The 22,065-nt window shown below is 31.8% G+C and overlaps 1 protein-coding gene across 1 annotated transcript in view; it reads left to right on the top strand.

Moving 5' to 3' along the window:
- LOC130675283 (1-phosphatidylinositol 4,5-bisphosphate phosphodiesterase epsilon-1-like) overlaps window positions 1-22,065 on the top strand; it is a 213,501-nt gene that overhangs the window by 166,202 nt on the left and 25,234 nt on the right. The window contains exons 11-15 of the mRNA XM_057480844.1: window positions 7,406-7,704; window positions 7,808-8,034; window positions 8,133-8,360; window positions 17,088-17,312; window positions 17,412-17,715. Coding sequence (XP_057336827.1) covers window positions 7,406-7,704; window positions 7,808-8,034; window positions 8,133-8,360; window positions 17,088-17,312; window positions 17,412-17,715 — 1,283 coding nt within the window. The remainder of the gene's footprint in view (window positions 1-7,405; window positions 7,705-7,807; window positions 8,035-8,132; window positions 8,361-17,087; window positions 17,313-17,411; window positions 17,716-22,065) is intronic.

The following is a 22,065-nucleotide window of genomic DNA, read 5'->3' as shown; positions in this document are numbered from 1 at the left end:
TCCGAAACTGTGCGAACGTTAGTAAAGCATCATGAAGAGCTTTTAAAAATGATCCCTAATAATTAAATTAAATAATAAATAAAAAATTATTCAACTTTAAAAATTAGTTGCAAGTTTGCTTGATCATGAAAAATGATCATGTAGTTACATTTCTTGCTCCTTCAAAAGCTTCCGCCGTTGACTTACTTCGACATTCTTCAAAGCTCACAACTTGATGACATTGTCCATTAAATAGAATGACCTTAACAAACGTTGAACACCCCACAATGTTGATGTCATTTTCTTTCTCAACATAATCTTTAATAAAAATTATAGATAATTCTCATGTTAATTATAGTAAACAAAATTAAGGGTAATTAATAGATTGATAACAGAATAAATTTTTATAAATTGTCACCAATATTTTGAGAGGTCAACTCATGAGACCAATTTTTTGCTTCAAATGCCATATCTCCGTAAATACATAAAGTTTCTAAATCTAAATTTGATTTATTCATTATTAAATGATTAAATGATTAAACGATTGAATGATGATTTTAATTAACGCAGAGTTAGTAATTAGATTTATTTTTTTTGTATGACAGTTAATGAATTAATTTGTTTTAAGTAAACAAAAGAGACACTTCTACATTCAAGTGTATAAATAAATGTAAATGAATAAAGTAAAATTATCTATCTGTCATTTTAACTTATTTTAAAATGCCAAGAAAAAAAAAATCTGCATTAGGGCGTTCAACAGCTAATGCAAAAAGACTACAAGCTAATCGAGCAAATAATAAAAATAAGAAACCAAGGTTAATAAAATACCTAAACCTAAATGATCTATAGCTGATAGAAATTACTGAAGTAAAGTATTTTATAATCAATAAACTTTTTTAGAATCAAATCTTTTCTTCGCGAAAATGATGCCTTCAATTATGACTGCGATATTATCTATGACGTGGATAAAATTTTGAAAATTGGTTCAATGGATTATGTATGTTCATATTGCGGCGCGCTCAAATGGAAAGATGAATCAGTAGGAGTGTGTTGTCTGAGTGGACAAATTAAATTATGGCCCATAACTGCACCACCAGATCCATTGATGAGTCTTTTAAATGGAGATCATTCAAAATCAGAAAGTTTCTTGAAAAATATAAGGAAGTACAATAGCCTATTCCAAATGACTTCGTTTCGAGCTAAGCAAATAGATAAAGATAAGTACAATTATTCTTTTATTGTTCAAGGCCAAGTACATCACAGTATCGGTAGTATTTATCCTCATGAGCCTAATCAGGAAAAATTTTTGCAAGTATATTTTATTGACAATCACGATACTCAATTAAAACAGCGTTGTAAGAATATTAATTGTGATAGTCAAATAGATAAGAATTTAGCAATGGACTTACAGTTACTTCTCAGAGAAAACAATATTTACGTTAAAAAGTTTCAATCCGTAATAAATAGCGTATCAAGTAATGATGATAAATTTCAAATTGTTATCCGATCCGATAGAATTCCCGCTGGTGACCACAAAGGGCGATATAATTCACCACAATCACCGGAAATAGCAATTTTGATCTCAGGAGAAGAATTTAGTCATCGAGATATTGTCATTCACGGACGTGATAATGTTATTCGCCGGATTAATGAATTACATTACTCTTATGATTCTCTGCAATACCCCTTGATATTTAGTCGTGGTGAAGATGGATACTCAATTTGTATACCAAAAATTGATCCTGCATCTAACGAAGCATCAGATTCGAAAACTGTATCCGCTATGTGTTTCTATGCATTTAGAATTATGATTAGAAAAAATAATCACAACCATCTACATTACTATCGTTCTCTTTTTAGCCAGTACTTAGTGGACATGTACGCGAAAATTGAGTCTGAACGATTAGTTTACATCAAAACACACCAAGCACATTTAAGAGCCGAAAATTATATACATTTACAAGATGCTATCAGTAAAGATGTAAACTTGATGGAAACAGGAAAGTCAGTTATACTTCCTTCTTCATTTACTGGTAACGCGCGATACATGCATGAACGGGTTCAGGACGGTATGACGTACGTTAGGAATCATAAAACACCAGATCTTTTTATAACGTTCACTTGCAATCCAAAATGGAAAGAAATTAGTGATAATTTATTTTCTCGGCAGACTCCAGCCGATCGCCACGATATTATTAGTAGAGTTTTTCGCTTGAAAGTAGTCAAATTAATGAATTCAATAACTAAAGCTCACATATTTGGTGAAGTTTCCTGTTATATGTATACTGTAGAGTGGCAGAAACGCGGTCTTCCACATATTCACCTTTTACTGTGGTTAAAAAATAAAATAACACCGGAACAAGTTGACGATATTATTAAGGCAGAATTTCCAGATCCTCAAAAAGATCCTACCTTATTCGAAATTATAAAGAAACACATGGTTCATGGACCATGCGGTCAAATAAATCATAAAAGTCCATGTATGCAAGACGGTAAATGCAGTAAAAAATTTCCGAAACAATTCGTATCTGAAACTGAAACAGGAAATGATAGTTACCCTAAATATCAGAGAAAAAGTCCAGCAGATGGAGGTTTTACAGCAACGATGAATACTTTCCGAGGTGAAATACAAGTAGATAATCGTTGGGTCGTACCATACAATCCGTTGTTAAGCAAGATATTCAATGCCCATATTAACGTAGAGTATTGTAATTCAATAAAATCAATTAAATATATCTGTAAATACATTAATAAAGGAAGTGATCAAGCGACTTTTTCCATTAAAAATGAAAACGATGAAGTTGAAATTTTCCAGTCAGGTAGATACATCAGTTCTGCAGAAGCTGCGTGGAGGATTCTATCTTTTCCAATCCATGAAAGACATCCTACAGTAACTCACTTAGCAGTACATCTAGAAAACGGACAACGCGTATATTTCAATGAACGAAACTGTCTTGATCGAGTGCTAGCACCTCCTAAAACTACTTTAACAGCTTTTTTTGAATTGTGTCAAACTGACAATTTTGCAAAAACTTTATTGTACTGTGAAATTCCAGCATATTATACGTGGAGTGAAAACAAATTTCATCGTAGGAAGAGAGGAAACGATGTTCCTAATTACTCGGATATTAAAAAAACAGACGCTTTAGGAAGAGTCTATACGGTACACCCAAATAATTTTGAATGCTACTGTCTTAGAATGTTACTTCATCAAATTCGCGGTCCTACGTCCTTTCAATCACTCAAAGTTGTTGATAATATCCAGCATGAGACATTCCACGCTGCATGTAAAGCACTTGGTTTATTAGAAGATGACAAACATTGGGAGTACACAATGCAAGATGCAGCCATTTCCGAATCACCTTTCAAATTAAGAAACTTATTTGTCATAATATTAGTATTTTGTCATGTCTCAGATCCGACTGAATTGTGGTTAAAATTTCGAAATGAAATGTCAGAAGATTTATTGCATTCTCTTAGGGAAAAGAATAATAATTCTGAACTTGACTTCAATGATGGAATTTATAATGATGCATTAATTTTAATTGAAGATTTATTAAATTTGGTTGCAGGAAAAACTTTGAAAGATTTTAATTTTGAATCACCGACGAGGAACCATCCATTACGAGGTGTTTATATGAAAGAAACAAGTTACAATATTGATGCGTTATTATTGCATGTAAACCAAAACGAAAAAAATTTAACAGATGAACAAAGAAATGTATATGAAACCGTTATAAATAGTATAATTAAAAAATTAGGTCAATTAATATTTTTAGATGCACCTGGAGGAACAGGGAAAACCTACTTATTAAATTTAATATTAGCAAAAATTCGCGCTGATGGAAAAATCGCATTGGCCGTAGCATCTTCAGGAATTGCAGCAACATTATTACTTGGTGGGAAAACAGCTCATTCATTATTCAAGCTACCATTAGATCTAAATCGAGATGAGTTTCCAGTTTGTAACATCAGTAAACAAAGTGAATTAGCGATAGTTATGAAAGAATGTGATATTATCGTGTGGGATGAATGTACAATGGCTAACAAAAAAGCATTTGAAGCAGTCAATCGGTTAATGAAGGATCTAAGAAATAACAATAAATTGATGGGTGGTGTGACAGTATTACTTGCTGGTGATTTTCGTCAAACATTACCAGTCGTTAAAAGAGGTACGAGGGCTGATGAAATTAAAGCATGTTTAAAATCATCATCTATTTGGTCTAAAATTTTTAAATTATCGTTAACAAAAAATATGAGAGCTTACTTACATGGAAAAAAAGATGTTGAAGATTTTTCTAAGATATTATTGGACATCGGAAATGGAAGGATTCCGGAATTAGACAATCGTATAGTAATACCTGAGAACATCGGTACATTAGTTTCAAATTTAGATGAGCTGACTGAAAGTATTTATTCTGACATCAAAAATTCCAAAGAGCTTTCGAGTGAGTGGCTCAGTGAAAGAGCAATTCTAACAACGACGAACGAGAAAGCTTCAATTATTAACATAAAAATATTAGACATGTTAGAAGGAGAGGAAGTAACGTATTCATCGATAGATAGTGTAGTAGTGGATGATGATATTGTAAATTTTCCTACAGAATTTTTAAATACGCTGAATCCACCAGGCATGTCCAGTCATAAATTGGTGCTCAAAGTAGGTGCTCCAATTATACTCATCAGGAATCTAAACCCTCCTCAATTATGCAATGGAACACGACTTCAAATTATTTCATTACAGCGAAATATTATTGAAGCTAAGATTTTGACAGGTTGCGGAATTGGAGAAACAGTATTTATCCCCCGAATACCAATTATTTCTGCAGATTATAATTTTGAATTTAAGCGTATTCAATACCCAATCAAATTGTGTTTTGTTATGACAATAAACAAGTCTCAAGGTCAAACCTTGAAGATAGCTGGATTAGATTTATCTTCTGATTGTTTTTCTCATGGACAATTCTATGTTGGATGCTCTAGAGTGAGTGATTCTTCGAGTTTATTTATTTATGCACCAGAAGACGGTACGACCCGTAATTTAGTTTACAAAGAAGCATTGTCATAATCTTCTTATTCAATTATACGTAATTTTATTTAATAAATTGATGAATTTTAAAAATAATGCATTCAAAAGAATAATTATAATAGTTTTCCCACAATATGTAGAAAATAAATGAAAAATCATTTTCATTTAAGCCCAGCGAAGCGGGCCTTCAACGGCTAGTATATATATATATATATATATATATATATATATATATATATATATATATATATATATATATATATATATATATATATATATATAATTATACAGCCTTTTTTTATGAAAGAATTTTTTTTTTTAAATTTAATTTAATTACTGGATTTTTTCGCAAGTTACAATGTATACGGGTTTCATATTTGAAGGACAAGAAATTTTTTTAAACTATTTTGATGTTTTTCCCGTTTTTATTGAACTAAATAAATTTTTGAAAAGTATGGAATTAATCTCCATCAAATTATCTTCAAAATAGTATGCAAAATATCTTAATTCCGTTAACTAACAAGGGTATAATAATTGAAATAGTTGCCGACCCCTCGCAGATTCGGATCACGGTGGAAACACGGTGGGTCTGTTCCATTTTACCACTGTGATTACGCAGTGTATCCACCGTGATTCCATGGTGGCTTGACCACTGTGTATACACGGTGTTTTCACTGTGATAACGCGGTGGATACACCGCGGAACCATGGTGGTGAAATAGCACAAAGCCGCCGTGGAATCACGGTGGATACACCACGTAATCACAGTGGAAACTCCGTGTATACCCAGTGGTGAAATGGAACAAACCCACCGTGTTACTACGGTGGATCCATGGTATTTACACTTCCACGGTGTTTCCACCGTGATTCAAATCTGCGAGGGGTACGTTAGGAGAAAAAAATTTTTCAATCGTAAAGTACACTCTGATGCTTCGCATCATGAGTCGTGCAAAAGTATATTCACCAATTTTTAGATATAGTGAAACCTAAACTTGCAATTAACCTTCTCAATAAGACAATTCATAGATAAATTGAGAAAAATATATAGCCCGAACTGGGAATCGATTACCGTATCGTTTACAGCGCTTCATGCCTCTTCCACTCATATACCACATCCTTACAAACTTACAATAAGTTAGTTATTTTTTTTCTACACTAGAAATTCCCTAGAAATAATTTATATGGCAAAACAACGTTTGCCGGGTCAGCTGGTATATATATATATATATATATATATATATATATATATATATATATACAATAGTGTGCAAAAAAACTTTACTTTCAGCTTCTCGCTAAGAAAATCGATGATTTTCGAAAAATTCGGGAAGTTGTTGTTTTCACCCCGATTTTCGAAAATCGAATATTCATCAGATGTCAACGTTTTGAGGTCCCAGGAAGCTATTCTGAGTATTTTCAGAATAATGTCCAAGTGCCTGTATGTATGTGTGTATGTGTACGCATGTAAACTCTTTGTTTCTTTCTAACTAATGAACCGATTCGGATGGCTGAGGCGGCAATCGAAAAAGCTTGTTGGCTATCAACTTTCCTGAAAATTTCAGTGCATTTGATCAAGTCGACTCCAAAATATTGGCGAATTACGAAAAAAAAAAAATTTTTTTTTTAGTTTTTTATTGATTTCTCAGAAACGGACTAAACGACCGACTCCTAAATCTAGTCAGCTCTAGAACTTTATAAAACGCGTCGATTGATGCTCTAGCCATCTTAATCGGTTAATTCGTTCGCGAGATATCGTGGGAGAAAGAAATGCAAAAAACCGTTTTATTTCGAAAACAATGGCACACAAAAATATTTTCGTTAAGCTCGAAGACAGTGGGAAGTTTCGGGGCTGAACCGCGAGGTTATCCGGTTTTCAGTTTTTTTTTTTTTTTCATGTCTATTTTATTTTAGTGAAATTTTGATTACGTTGTCTTATATTAAACTAGGGCTTTGAATTATTTTTTAGTTAATCAATGAAATTTCAATATAGTCATCATAATTCAAGATTATTGAACCTTTTGAACAAATAGGGAGGGAGAATCATTTACAACGCTTTTAAACTTGTTTTATTATATCTGATCGCATGATCAAAACTGTTGCTCATGAAAGTTAAATAAACAAAGTGAGTTAATTAACAAATAGACGACAAAATAGTAGAGTTGGAATAAAGACTGAATTTAACTGATTGCACACGAAACTCGTTCGTTTTTACCCTGTGATTCACAACTTTTTCAGTTTACGCATTTGCTCATATTTGTCTGAAGCATTGACCCAAAACTAGCTATTTAGTTTCGACTGGCTGTAGAGACCCTGAATAATGTAAATTTCATTGAATTCCTGAATTATTTTTATTCGATTAAAATAAATATTTTGTATATGTTTATTAAATTTGTTTTAGCTTGCTATGCGTAACAAGAGAAAAAGACAAAAATGGATCAAGTCCTACTCCAGCAGTTGTGGAATCACCTTGGCAAGTCAAAGCACGTGCTACATCTATTATGTATGAGACTCAACTTAATTTTGTTGAGTTCGTTGCACTTTTCCGATCTTTTAGTTTGAGAGCTAGAAAAGATCTTCGTGATCTTTTTGGTCAGTTAGCTATTACGTGCCGTAGTCAAAGTGATGGATCTTTACGTGATTTTACAATGCGACCTGTCGTACTTCGTCAAACTAGTGATGCTACTCCACAGCGAATTGGTATATTATTTAATATTTATTATATAAATTATAAATTATTTTGAATACATTTTTATTTCTCTTAATTAACAGTTTTTTTATTTATTCATTTTTTCATTCGTAGGTTTACTGACTAGAAATAATTCAATTGACTGTTATGAGTATAAAACAAGTGGTAATTTTCATAAAAAACAAATTTTCGACGCGATTGCTGCTGCGAGTATTGTTAATAATTGTTCAGGTGTTGATACTTCTAAATCACAAGTTATTACTCTTGCAACGTTTACTAAATTTTTAGAATCACGTCAGCAAGAAAAACTTACTGATGAACAAATCAAAACACTCATCAAAGTATGAAAACATTAAATAAAAATTTATTAGTAATGATTTAAAATATTATTTTTACTGAAAATTATTCTTATGAAAAAAAAAAAAAATTTCAAATTCAGAGACATGAGCCGGATCCAGCATTAAGAGTACAATGGTGTTTATCATTCGAGGGATTCGCTCGCTATATGATGGACAAAGATAACTATGCATTTCCGAATGAATATGTTATTCCAACAGATACGGAAATGCAACAGCCGCTATCTCAATATTATATTGCAAGTTCACATAATACTTATTTGACTGGGCATCAGCTTAAAGGAGAATCTTCTGTTCAACTATATTCTCAAGTGAGTATCACTTTATTTTAACAGTTTCACTAAACTCAGGTCATTAGACATTTAAATTTGAAAAATGTAATTCTTATATTTTCGTTCTTTCTATTTTATTAATTAAGAGTGAACAACAACTGAAAAGATTAATAACTTTCAACCCGAATTTTATTATTATATTCCCTCACAATGAGTTCGATGAATAAAAAAATCAGCTATGCATACATATACAGGGTGATCCAAAATTAGTTTTACATCGTTAAATCTAGGCAGCTCTAGAATTCAATAAAATGCGTCGATTGCCGCCTCAACCATCAAAATGGGTCAATTCGTTCGTGAGATACCGTGGGAGAAAGAAATGCCAAAAAACAGTTTTTTTTCGAAAAAAATGGCACAACAAAGTATTTTCGAGCTCGAAAACTTTGAAATTTTGTAATTAATGTAAAAATCAGTTTCCAGAATGAAAATGAATATTCTCAAAGGAAATTAGAAAGCTCTACAAAAAAAGTCTCTTAATAATTATTGTTAAATTCAATCCTTCGAAAGTAATTCAAGGTTGAAGTTAAGTCAAAATGACTTCGATAACCTTGAATAACTTTTAAAGGAGTCAATTGAGCAAAAATTGTTGAGAGACTTTTTGTGGAGAGCATTTAATTTTCTTTATGAATATTTATTGGCTTTTTTCGGGAAACTTATTTGTACACGAATTACAAAACTCCAAAATTGAACAGTCAAATTGTAAAATCACACCAATATTCAAGGCATGATTATAAGGGAGCGGTTGATCTGACCAAAAATGTTAATCAGACCTTTTTTGTAGAGCATTCAAATTTCTTCAAGAAATGTATTCAAGTCAATTTTGCTTATCTTGATGGTTTGAGAGTTATGAGACAAAAACCCGCTCATTAAAAAAAAAAAAAAAATTGCGATGATAGACCTCTTAATATTAATATTGATGTCTAATATTTTCACAATAATTTTTAACTTCCCGCTAAGAAAATTGTAAATTTTCAAAAATTCGGGAAGTTATTGGTTTCGGTCCGATTTACGAAAATCGAATTTCCATCAGATGTCGACGTTTTGAGGTCCTAGGAAGCTATTCTGACTAATTTCAAGATGATGTCCGAGTGTATGTATGTATGTATGTACGTACGTACGTACGTACGTACGTATGTAAATACCTGTATCTTTTGAACGGATGAACCGATTTTGAACTTTAAGGTGCCATTCGACGCGGATTGTCAATATCTTGAAGCCGAGAGAAAATTGAGCTTGATCGGTAGGGCTCGTTCAGAGATATTCCAAAAATAAAGTTTTTTCAAAAATGTTTTTTTTGGATAACTTTTAATGTGCTCGATGGATTCATTCCAAAATAGACTGGGCTCTAGAGCTTTATAAGCCGCGTCGAATGCCACCTCAACCATCAAAATCGGTTCATTCGTTCAAGAGAAACCGTTGTCGAAAGAATTAAAAAAAAAAATTTTTTATTTTCCCTGAAATATCACAAAAACGACTCGATAAATCGAATCCAAAATTCGATCAGCTTTAGAACTTGACAAAACGCGTCGATTGCCGCCTCAACCATCAAAATCGGTTAATTCGTTCGCGAGATATCGTGGGAGAAAGAAATGCTAAAAAATGGTTTTTTACAAAACAATGGCATACAAAAGTATTTGCGAGCTCGTAGAGCTCGAAAATGTATTCACAATAGTGTTTTCGAGCTCAACGAGCTCGAAAACAGCTGGAAGTTTTGGGGCTGGCCCGCAGGGTCAACTGACAGACCGATTTTTTTTTTTTTTTGTTATCCCGAATGATACTTTCAATATACTTTAAGAAAAAATAACTAGCCGATTTTGTTGTTCCAGTCTAATATATGTATATATATATATATTAGGGTGGGGCGAAAATCCGCTTTTTTTTAATTTTCATTATTAATACCAAAAATATTTTTCCTTGTACAAAAAAAAAAATTTTCGGGAATCAAAAAAAATTTTAGGTCGATATCTTAGGCACGCCAAATCCCGCTAAAATTAGAAGTTGTTCAAAATTTTTTTTCCAACACATTTTGATCGGAAATTTAATTCTCTACAAAAAAAGTCCTATAATAAAATTACGTAAAGTTGATAGTTACTCAAATAATTGCAATTTTGCTCTAAAAAATGGAATTTTTAAAGATATTATTACTTTTTCAGGGTAAAAAATAAATTTCATCATAAAAATTTCGTAGGAAATTCAATTTTCTACGAAACAGACCTCATAAAAATTTATTCAAAGTTGATAGTTTCAAAGATAGTTGCAATTCTTGGTGAAAACCACCAAATAACGAGAAATGTGACTATCTAAACATAAAACTGCCAGTTTCTGATGAACTATAAATCTTAAGTTTTTACCAGAAGACCAATTATGTAAGGAATTTGATTTTCCATGAAATTTACACGATAAAATTCATATTTTACCGTGAAAAAGTGATAATATCTTGAAAAATTATATTTTTTAGGACAAAATTGCAATTATCTCAGTAACTATCAACTTTACGTAATTTTACTGTAGGGCCTTTTACGTAGAGAAATCAATTTCCGATCAAAATAAGTTAGAAAAAAATTTGTACACAACTGCGAACTTTAACAGGATTTGGCAAGCCTAAGATATCGACCTAAAATTTTTTTTGTTTTCCGAAAAATTTTTTTTTGTACAAAGAAAAATATTTTTGGTATTAACAATTGAAATTCAAAATAAGCGGATTTTCAGCCCATCCTAATGTATATATTAGGGTGTGTCATTTTAAAGCTATATTTTTTTTTTACTGCTATACCAGAAAATCTGGTAGTATATAGAAAATAAAAAATTATGCCACTGGGCTAAAGGGTTTAAGTCCAATAGCGGCTTAGTTCATCAAAAAGTTCGATTTCCCATTTAAATAACACGGGAATTTTTTTTTTTAAACTTTGAGTATTTTTAACTCGCGAACAAATTAATAGATCGAATCGACTAATACATATTTTTAAAGAAAATTGAACGCTCTACAAAAAAGGACTCTTATCATTTTTTGATAAATCCATCTGTTCGAAAGTTATTAGAGCTCGAAGTAAAGTTGGAGATCTTTTCACTTTTCCGGCGAAACCATCAGACTTATTATAAAATGTGATAGGGTCTTTTTTGTTGACGATTCTATTTTCTACAAATTATTATGAGTAAAGTTTTCTCAAATTCCGCATTGTTTTCTAGTTATTTTTATTTTAATTTTAAGCTCTTGAAAAAGTAGTGTTCTGATCGATTTCAAGAGCTCGACATTGAAATGAAAATAACTAGAAAACTGTGCAAAATTTAAAAAAAGTTTAGTGATAGTAATGTGTAGAGAATAAAATTGTCAACAAAAAAGACCCCTCAACATTTTATGATAAGTCTGATAGTATTGCCGGAAAACTGAAAAGATCTCCAACTTTACTTCGAGCTCTAATAACATTCGAACAGATAGATTTATCAAAAAATGATAAGAGACCTTTTTTGTAGAGCGTTCAATTTCCTTCAAAAATATGTATTAGTCAATTCGATCTATTGATTTGTTCACGAGTTAAAAATACTCAAAGTTAAAAAAAAAACTTTCCGTGTTATTTAAATGGGAAATCGAATTTTTTGATGAGTTAAGCCGCTATTGGACTTAAACCCTTTAGCCCAGCGGCATAATTTTTTTTTTCTATATACTACCAGATTTCCTGGTATAGCAGTAAAAAAAAAATATAGCCTTAAAATGACACACCTTGATATATATAGTATAGTACCGGATAGCTCAACTGGTAGAGCACTCGGCGCGATACCAATATGGTCTGGGTTCGATTCCCAGTTCGGACTATCCATATTTTTCTTAATTTATCTACAAATTGTCTTATTGAGAAAGTTATTTGCATGTTTGCATGTTTAGGTTTCCACTATATTTAAATGGTGTATTACCGTACGATGGACGGTGTGGCTCAATAAGTGATAGATCGAATTGAACGGAATATAGTATAGTGCTGGATAGCTCAACTAGTTTCTTGTGTGTGGCTCACACATATATATATGTGTTAGGGTGTCCCGAAAAAAACATTTTTTTTTTTTTTTAAGGTCTTATGGACTCAAAAGTTACTATATATTTTTAACAAAATCCTCACCAAATTTCAGCCAGATATCTTTAAAATTGAGCTATGACAAAGGGGGGTCCCCTTTCCCATTCAAAATACACGTGAAAATTTTTCATTTTAGTTTTTCGTTATTAAGACTATTTAAAAAATTTTTTTTTAATTTCCGCCTAGCATAATTTCATAGGATATAAAATTCTCTACAAAAAAGTCCTGATGCATTATGTCCGTCAAACAAACTGGGATAAAGTGGCGGGCCTTCAGAGATCAACAAAAATTTAGTTTCCTTAGTGTTAAATTTTGAACATCCCGCTGAGAACATCGACGATTTTCGAAAAATTCGGGAAGTTATTGGTTTCACCCCGATTTTCAAAAATCGGGTTTTCATCATATGTCGACGTTTGAAGGTGCTAAGATGCTGGTGACACGCGTTAATATCTCCGGACAAAATATCCCCGACAAAATATCCACGACAAAATATCCCCCGACATAATATCCACGCGACAAAATATCCCCGCGACAAAATATCTCCAGACAAAATATCTCAGGATAAAATATCTTCATGACAAAATATATGTTGACAAAATATCCCTATCGTTGAATAATCGATGAAGAAATTTGTGAAAAAAGGGCATAATTTTATTACAAGTGGATGCGTTAAGATATTTTTGTATTTACACACACACAAAATACCTGCAAAAAAGACACGTCCTATTGCACGTATGTGTGTTCATTAGGGTGGTCCGTTTGGAACGACTTTTTTTTTTTTTTTCGCTCCCACTGAAAAATATTGTTGTAGACATTGGAAAAATAATTCTCTGAAAGTTTTAGCTCTTAATTTTAATTCTAAATACTTTACATTTGATTTTGAAATTTTCCCATTTAAAATACATGGGAAAGTTGGGATTTTTTTTTTAATTCTCTATAACTCAGCCGCATTTTAAGTTATCGGGTCGCCGTTTGCGGCATTTTTTAGGTAATTTGATACTCTTCAAAAGTTTCTTTAATAGTTTTACTCTGACTTTAATTGTTTTTTCTGTATCGGTTCTGAAAATAATTTTTTCAATAATAATTTGGGTTTTTAGTTGATATTAACTAAATAACGAAATTTACAGAAAAAGTGCAGATAACGATTTTTTTAGGAAATTTTATTCGCTACAAAAAAGGTCCTCTTAGTTAAGTAGCTTAAGTTCTCCGTTCACGTGATATAGGGATTTTAGTAATTTTGTAAATAAAATATTTGTCAAAAATTTTTCCGAAGTTCATCAATTTGACCCCTTTTGATTTTAATGACTGGATTAAATTAATAAAAGGAAAATTATTTACCGATTTAAAATTGAAATGAAATAGTATTTGGTGGAATTTTTGGACAAATATTTTATTTACAAAATTACTGAAATCCCTATATCACGTGAACGAAGAACTTGAGCCACTTAACTAAAAGGACCTTTTTTGTAGCGAATAAAATTTCCTAAAAAATCGTTATCTGCACTTTTTCTGTAAATTTCGTTATTTAGTTAATATCAACTAAAAACCCAAATTATTATTAAAAAAATTATTTTCAGAACCAATACAGAAAAAACAATTAGAGTCCGAGTAAAACTATTAAGGAGACTTTTGAAGAGTATCAAATTACCTAAAAAATGCCGCAAACGGCGACCCGATAACTTAGAATACGGCTGAGTTATAGAGAATTAAAAAAAAAATCCCAACTTTCCCATGTATTTTAAATGGGAAAACTTCAAAATCAAATGTAAAGTACTTAGAATTAAAATTAAGAGCTAAAACTTTCAGAGAATTTTTTTTTCAATGTCTACAACAATATTTTTCAGTGGGAGCGAAAAAAAAAAAATAGTCGTTCCAAACGGACCACCCTAGTGTTCATATATTTTTGTGATTACACACACCCAAAACCTCTGAAAAAAGGACACAATTTTATTGCAAACGGATGCATTCAGATATTTATGTATTTACACACACACAAAATGCTTGAAAAAAAGGACAAGTACTATTGCATGTATGTGTGTTAATATATTTTTGTGATTACACACACCCAAAACCTCTGAAAAAAGGGCACAATTTTATTGCAAACGGATGCATTCAGATATTTATGTATTTACACACACACAAAATGCTTGAAAAAAAGAACACGTACTATTGCATGTATGTGTGTTAATATATTTTTGTAATTACACTTACCCAAAACCTCTGAAAAAAGAGCACAATTTTATTGCAAACGGATGCATTCAGATATTTATGATTAATATTAAATTTGACTAAAACTATTGATGAAAAGTGACCTTAAATAGTTGGTAATTACTAATAGTTGATAATAGATTATATTACTTACAGTAATTAAATTAATCAATAAGTTTACGTTTTTTTGTATTTCAATTCAATTATTTTTATTAATGTTAGTAAAGAAGTTCAATATAATCTTTAACGTTTTATACTTATTTCTTTCTTATTATTTTAAATTGCTTTTATTAAAAATTTTGGTCAACGTAAATATTCGTGGATATTTTGTCTACATATAATTTGTCATGAAGATATTTTATCCTGAGATATTTTGACTGGAGATATTTTGTCGCGGGGATATTTTGTCGCGTGGATATTATGTCGGGGGATATTTTGTCGTGGATATTTTGTCGGGGATATTTTGTCCGGGGATATTAACGCAGGTAACCTAAGATGCTATTCTGAAATTTTTGAAGCGATGTCTGTATGTATGTATGTATGTATGTGTGTGTGCGTGTGTGTGTGTGGATGTAAACCTCTCATATCTTTTTGATGGATGAACCGATTTAGATGGTTCTTGCGGCATTCGAAAGATATCTTCTGAACTTAGATTTTCAAAAAAATTTTAGACCATTTAGTCAAATAGACTCTGAGATATTTAAGAAATATGAAAAAAAAAAAAAATTTTTTTTTTTTCGTTTTTTTTTTGATATTTTGAAAACTGTCTCATCGATCAATCCCAAAATCTAATCAGCTTTAGAACTCGATAAAAGCTTTCGATTGCCACCAACAACGTCTCAATCAGATAATCCGTTCAAAATATATCGTCGACGAAAGAAATAGTAGAAAACGGTTTTTTGCAAATATCGTCGAAACGACTAAACCACTCATTCACAAAATCTAATCAGCTCTAGAACTTGATGAAATGCGTCGATTGCCGCCTCAACCATCAAAATCGGTTAATTCGTTCGCGAGATATCGTGGGAGAAAGAAATGCTATAAAATGGTTTTTTATAAAACAATGGCATACAAGAGTATTTTCGAGCTCGAAGAGCTCGAAAATGTATTCACAATAATGTTTCCGAGCTCCTTGAGCTCAAAAACAGCGGAAAGTTTTGGGATTGGCCAGCAGGGTTAACCGATAGACCGATTTTTTTGTATTATTTTCTATTTTTATTCTATCAAAATTTTTTTTCAAATTTTGATAAGCGCGTCCTTGCGAGAAACTTAATTTTCTACAGAAAGTACCTGATATCTTAAACACGTCAAATGAACAAGTAAAAAGTTACAGGTCTTTAAATGTCAACAGAAAATGAAGTTCACTTTTCGTTCACATTTAAGTTCAAAAAATGAATATTTTTGAAACTTCCCTTTTAAAGCCCTGTAACTTTTTTCTCATTCATTTGACGTATATATGATATCAGATACTTTTTGTAGGAAATCAAATTTTCTACAAGGACGTGCTAGTCAAAATTAAAAAAAAAAGTTTTTTGATGAAAAAAAAATGAAAAATAATTTTTAAAAATTTGATACTGAGGAACCTAAATTTTTGATGATCTTTGAAGGCCCGTTACTTTTTCCCAGTTCATTTGACTTATATAATGCATCAATACTTTCTCGTAAAGAATTTGATATCCTACCAAATTATACTAAGCGGAAATTAAAAAAAAATTTTTTTCATAGTCTTAATAACGAAAAATTAAAATTAAAAATTTTCACGTGTATTTCGAATGGGAAAGGGGACCTTCCTTTGTGATAACTCAATTTTAAAGATATCTGGCTGAAATTTGGTGAGAATTTTTTTTATAATATAAAGAATCTTTTGAGCCCACAAGACCTTAAAAAAAAATATTTGTTTTTTTTGGGACACCCTAATATGTATATTAGGGTGCGTCATTTCGGAGCAACATTTTTTTTTTTAAGTGCATGTGGAAAAAATCATAGTTCAACACAAAAAAAAAAATTTTCGCACAAGAAAAAAAATCCTATGTCGATTACAGACCTAGCTCATTGAAAAATTCTATTTTCCCATTTAAATAACACGGGAAAAAATTTTTTTTTAGCTTTAAGTATTTTTAACTCTAACAAATCAATAGATCGAATAGACTAATACATATTTTTGTAGGAAATTGAACGCTTTACGAAAAATCTATCGATTCGTTAAAGAGTTAATAATACTTGAAGCTAAAAAAAAAAAAATTCCCGTGTTAATTAAATGGGAAAATCCAATTTTTCATTGAGCTAGGTTTGTAATCGACATAGAATTTTTTTTTTGTGTTGAACTATGATTTTTTCCACATGCACTTAAAAAAAAAATGTCGCTCATAAATGACGCACCCTAATGTATATATATATACATATAAATCTATATATATTTGTATGACAATTTTAGGTACTTTTAACTGGGTGTAGATGTGTCGAGCTTGACTGTTGGGATGGAGATGACGGATCACCATTGATATATCATGGTCATACATTCACTACAAAAATTCCGTTCAGATCAGTAGTTGAAGCTATTGACAGAAGTGCTTTTATCACATCTCCATATCCAGTTATTCTCTCTATTGAAAATCATTGTACTCAGAGCCAACAAGCCCGTATGGCTCAAATATTTCAGGTATGTTGTTTGATTATTATCAATTTTTTTATTTCATTATTATCATAAACTTATTCTTTATATTTGAGTGAATTAATAATATCGTCAATATTATTTTAGTCGGTGTTTGGAGATAAATTGATAACTAAATTTTTATTTGATTCGGATTTCGGTGATGACCCACAACTGCCGTCACCTTCTCAATTGCGACATAAAATTTTAATAAAAAATAAAAAACTCGTCGTAGATCCTACTGCACCTTTAGGTCATCCGGCTGTCAGTCAACGATGCAAAATGTTGATGACTGATCGCGCATCATCGATGAAACAAATGAGAACTGAAATGAGTAGTTCATCTGTTGTCGAGTATTTTAGTGAAGACGATGATGACGAAGAGGATGACGATGATGATGACAATGTTGATGGTAATTATTTATTTTCAAATTTATCAAAAAAATGAAATGTTATGTAATTATTCTTTTTTTTTTAACTTTCAATTAAGACATAATTGATACTTAAAAAGGCGTATGATTACTAAAAAATTGTTTTGATTAAAAAATTTATATAAAATTATGTATAATTATGCATGAAAAATGGCCCTATTCAATTATATATAATTATATATAGTTCTATATAATTATATAGAATTATATATAATTAAATTATTTTACAATGTATTATATAAATTGTATATTTATGTTCATATAGTAGAGACTCTCTATACTTTTTATTAAAATAATTTTTTTTTGTAAGTCCAAGTTCAATTTCAAAGAAAAATTATTCAGGGATGATGTAATATAGGAAATACTATGTTACTATCAAAAAAGGTACTTGTCACTCTGTCGAATAATAGAGTACTCGTGCCAGAATTGCTTTTAAGTTTGAAATATAACAGTTTTGAAATAAGTTTCTTACCAGGGACACTATGACCGGTGGGCGCGATCTCGTGGTGAGCACCGAACTACTTCCACTGCTGCTGTCTATAGGACCATTGACTTTCCTCTTCTGCATATATTCATATTGTGACGTGACATTGCCGAAGAGAGAGAGTTGGAGTTGGAGTAAGTGTGAGTTCGTGTGTTAGTGAGAGATAGAGTCAGTATGTGTGTCGAGGTTGACGTTGTGATCACGGAAGTGCGACTGAGATGTCACCACCCCTTCGTGTTGGTACCCGGAGTTAGCTGGGGTACGTTTACGTTTATTTGGGGAATGGCAGGCCTCGTTTGCGATGCTCGAGGAAGCCAAGAATTCGCTAACTTCGGATATCACGGGGAGTGACAGTACGGGAAGGCCCGTGAGTCCACGGCTTGTATGCTTGTGAAGGCAAGAATGGATGGAGAAGCGAGAATGTAAGATTGAAAGAGGAGGAGCGGAACGAGCGAGTTAGAGTGGGAAATTATCGTGTAGCAGTTGTGTAACTACCGTTGAGTAAGTGAGTTGAGATTCGGCGTCACCCGTGTACGAGTCGACCCAGTAGTCGAGTTTGGAGTCTTAAAGTAAGCGGTGGTGAGTCGGAGAGTCACGATGGTGGACCTCGACTGCAACCATGGACTGTTGACGTTTTGGAGCTTGTAGTTCTGTGTATTGTGCTCTTGGAGCCGTCTGTCGTGTTAATTGCTGTCGCGAAATACCGCATTATTTATTATATTTTGTTGTGTAATTTATCTGAAAGGGTGTTTGTGATTCGTCGTCATGGAGAAGTTCCCGATATTGTATTCAGGTATTTATTTGCGTGATGGACCGAGAGTACTGGACCGCGGGCCTTTTGGGCCCTCCGCGTCACTCTCGCGTCATCTTTACGGTATTTTATTTGGTATTGTTTTGTTCTTTTATTTTAATTTGAATTTAATGAATTGGCTTCTTCCGCGTCAAAAGAACCGCGATCCTCTCTCCACACCCTAGCATACTGAGTGCACCAGGACATGCCGCTATCACCGTTCATGTCTCTCATCTCCGAAGGATTTAGATTTTAGGTTTTAATTTACGTGTATGTTTAAACTGGTTACTGATACCGGGGAAATAAAAGTCGGCTGGTGCCCGTCAGGATCTGGAGGAGATGAGAGGGGTGATCGGTGGGCGAAGTGTAACGTAGCCTGATTTTGTTTAATTTAAGTTTTGAGTTATTTAGTAATTTTATTAAGTAAAGTTTCAAGTAATTATTGGGTTTAGTTGAGTATAAGAAATATTTACGTTACAATATATACTGTTATGTCAGAATTTGACTCAAGTGATGTTTTGTCGGTCTTTGGCCCAAGCCGAAGCCAATAGACCGGGAACCCTAGAGATCTTGTATTAAGGACAATAGGTATATATTTAAATTAATTAAACAATATTTAAATTTTAATTCTGAAATATATTGTCAACTCAATTACAAGAACTTTTGATGTTCGAAGATTACGTTTCTAATAACAGTGTCTGAGTTAATTCCTAATTCGTTTTTAATTATATAACTTTTCAGTACAATATTCAAATAAAATGTTAATAAAAATTCAATAATAATGATTAACTGATTTTAAATTAAACAATTCGAAAAATGATATTGAGATTAAATTTTAAATGACCATTCGATTTATTATTATGAATTTTAATTTAAATAATGCAAGATGATATTTAAAACAATTCAATATTATAATGCGAAATTATATTCAACACTTTTTTAAAATTGATATTCAAAAGTAACAATTCACCATGAATTTTTAAATCAACTCTTTACAATTGTAATAGAAGTATTAGATGGCTAGCAGCTAACTCTAATCACAATTCAAAAGTAAACTATTTGTATTTTGATTTTACAGTACAGTTTGAGTTTTCAATTTTGTAAACAATTTACTGAGGACTAAGCTAGTAAATTTTATTACCATGATCAAGCCTTTAGTTCGCCGAAAAATATCTGAAGACCGCAGAATTTTATCCTAGTTTCGCTGAGAGAAATTTTTCTCATTAATTAATATAATTAACTGATAATAAATACCCAGAATGTTATCTCTGTAATTTAATAGAAGATTGCGGTTAATGTCAGGAATTCTTAAACAATAAACATATTCATTTTCAACAGAAACAAATGATACGATTCATATAAATCGCTCGAAACCTAAATAGAAATTTAAACGATTTTGTAAATAATTAAAAATAATATATTACTAAAGAGATATTGATAATAAATATAGGGATCATTCCTCCAAATAAAGTTATTTTTACGGGGTGACCCTTGCCGATTTTGTTCAAACTTTGTGGAGCTGTTCTATATATTAAAAAAAAAATTCTCTGAAAATTTGAGTCTACAATATGCAGCCGTTTCAAAGTTTTGATTTTTTCAATTTTTGAAAAATTTTGTTTTTTAACTTTATCATTAATTTTTTTAAAGTAGAAAAATTTTTTAAAACTGAGAAAATAACGAATTCGTTTAGGAAAAATTCTCAGCTTTTCAATGAAAATATTCATTTTTTATTTTGAGTTACAGAAGATCCTTTAAAATTCGATTAAAGTAAAAAAACTGATTTTTATAACTGTGCGGCGCTTGATACATCTTATTTGGTACTTTTTTCTAAAAGCTGAGACTTCTCACAAAATATGTAATTTTCACAATGTGCATATTTTTTGTTCAAAATATATCAACATCTTCGAAATAGTTAAAAATTGAAGTTTTTAATTCTAGAGAGTTACATGTTATTTAATTTTGTTCAAACAAAAAATATGCACATCGTAAAAATTACATATTTTGTCCCATGCAGGAGCCGGCAGAGTTAAACGACAGGGTCCTACTTGGCCCAGCACTGGGGAACCTAGCTTTGGCACATCTATATTGGCCCATACTTGGCTCAAGATTGAGTACTCAGACCTGGCCGTTACAATGATTACCCGGGCTTGGGCCCAGACTGGGTCATCTAGCCTTGGCTGTTACAATGATTACCCAGGCTCGGGCCAAGGCTGGGTTCCCCTGTCTTGGTCATTCAATGGCAAGCTAGACTTGGACCAGGACTGGCAACCAAGCATGGGCCAGGTCTAGCAACCAGGTCTGGCTCAATGTTATCATTCCAGAGTCCTGCCAAGGCTGGCTTACAAGCTTGGGCCAAGGTTTTACATACTTGGGCCAAGCCTGCGCCAAGCCTGGGCCCGTCGTACTTTCCTTTCTGGGGTGAGAAAAAGTCTCAGCTTTCAGAAACAAATATCAAATAAGATGTATCAAGCGTCGCACAGTCATAAAAATCAGTGTTTTTTACTTTATTCGAATTTTAAAGGATCCTCTGTAACTCAAAATCTAAAATGAACATTCTTATTGAAAAGCTGAGAATTTTTCCTACAAAAATCTGTCATTCGCTGAGTTTTCAAAAAAAATTTTCTACTTTGAAAATTATTTATATTAAGGGCTCAAATTTTTAGAGAATCTTTTTTTTTAATATATAGAACAGCTCCACAAAGTTTGAAAAAAATTAGCAAGGGTTGTCTTGAAAAAATAACTTTATTTGGTGGAATGACCCATTTACTTATGGCACTATCGCGTTTAGTGCGAAAATAGGAACCATCCTTATTTATTAAGGGGGGGGGGGGGGTCGGGCTAAATCATGAAAAAAACGCTTTTTTTATGAATCTTTTTTAGGCGTATGGATTGGGTTAATTTATTAAAACCTTTTGAACAATATTAAGTAAATATTCAACAACATTAGGTAATTTTTTTATGTAAAAATATCCACAAACAAGCCGGTGACGGAGCTTTTCCCAGAACGTCTTTAAAAAAAGATGATTTGCGTTGAGCAGTGTATCTCAGCTTGAAATTA

This window comes from Microplitis mediator, chromosome 10 (assembly GCF_029852145.1).
Source record: "Microplitis mediator isolate UGA2020A chromosome 10, iyMicMedi2.1, whole genome shotgun sequence".
Lineage (NCBI taxonomy): Eukaryota > Metazoa > Arthropoda > Insecta > Hymenoptera > Braconidae > Microplitis > Microplitis mediator.
This window is presented reverse-complemented; position numbering and strand designations above follow the sequence as displayed.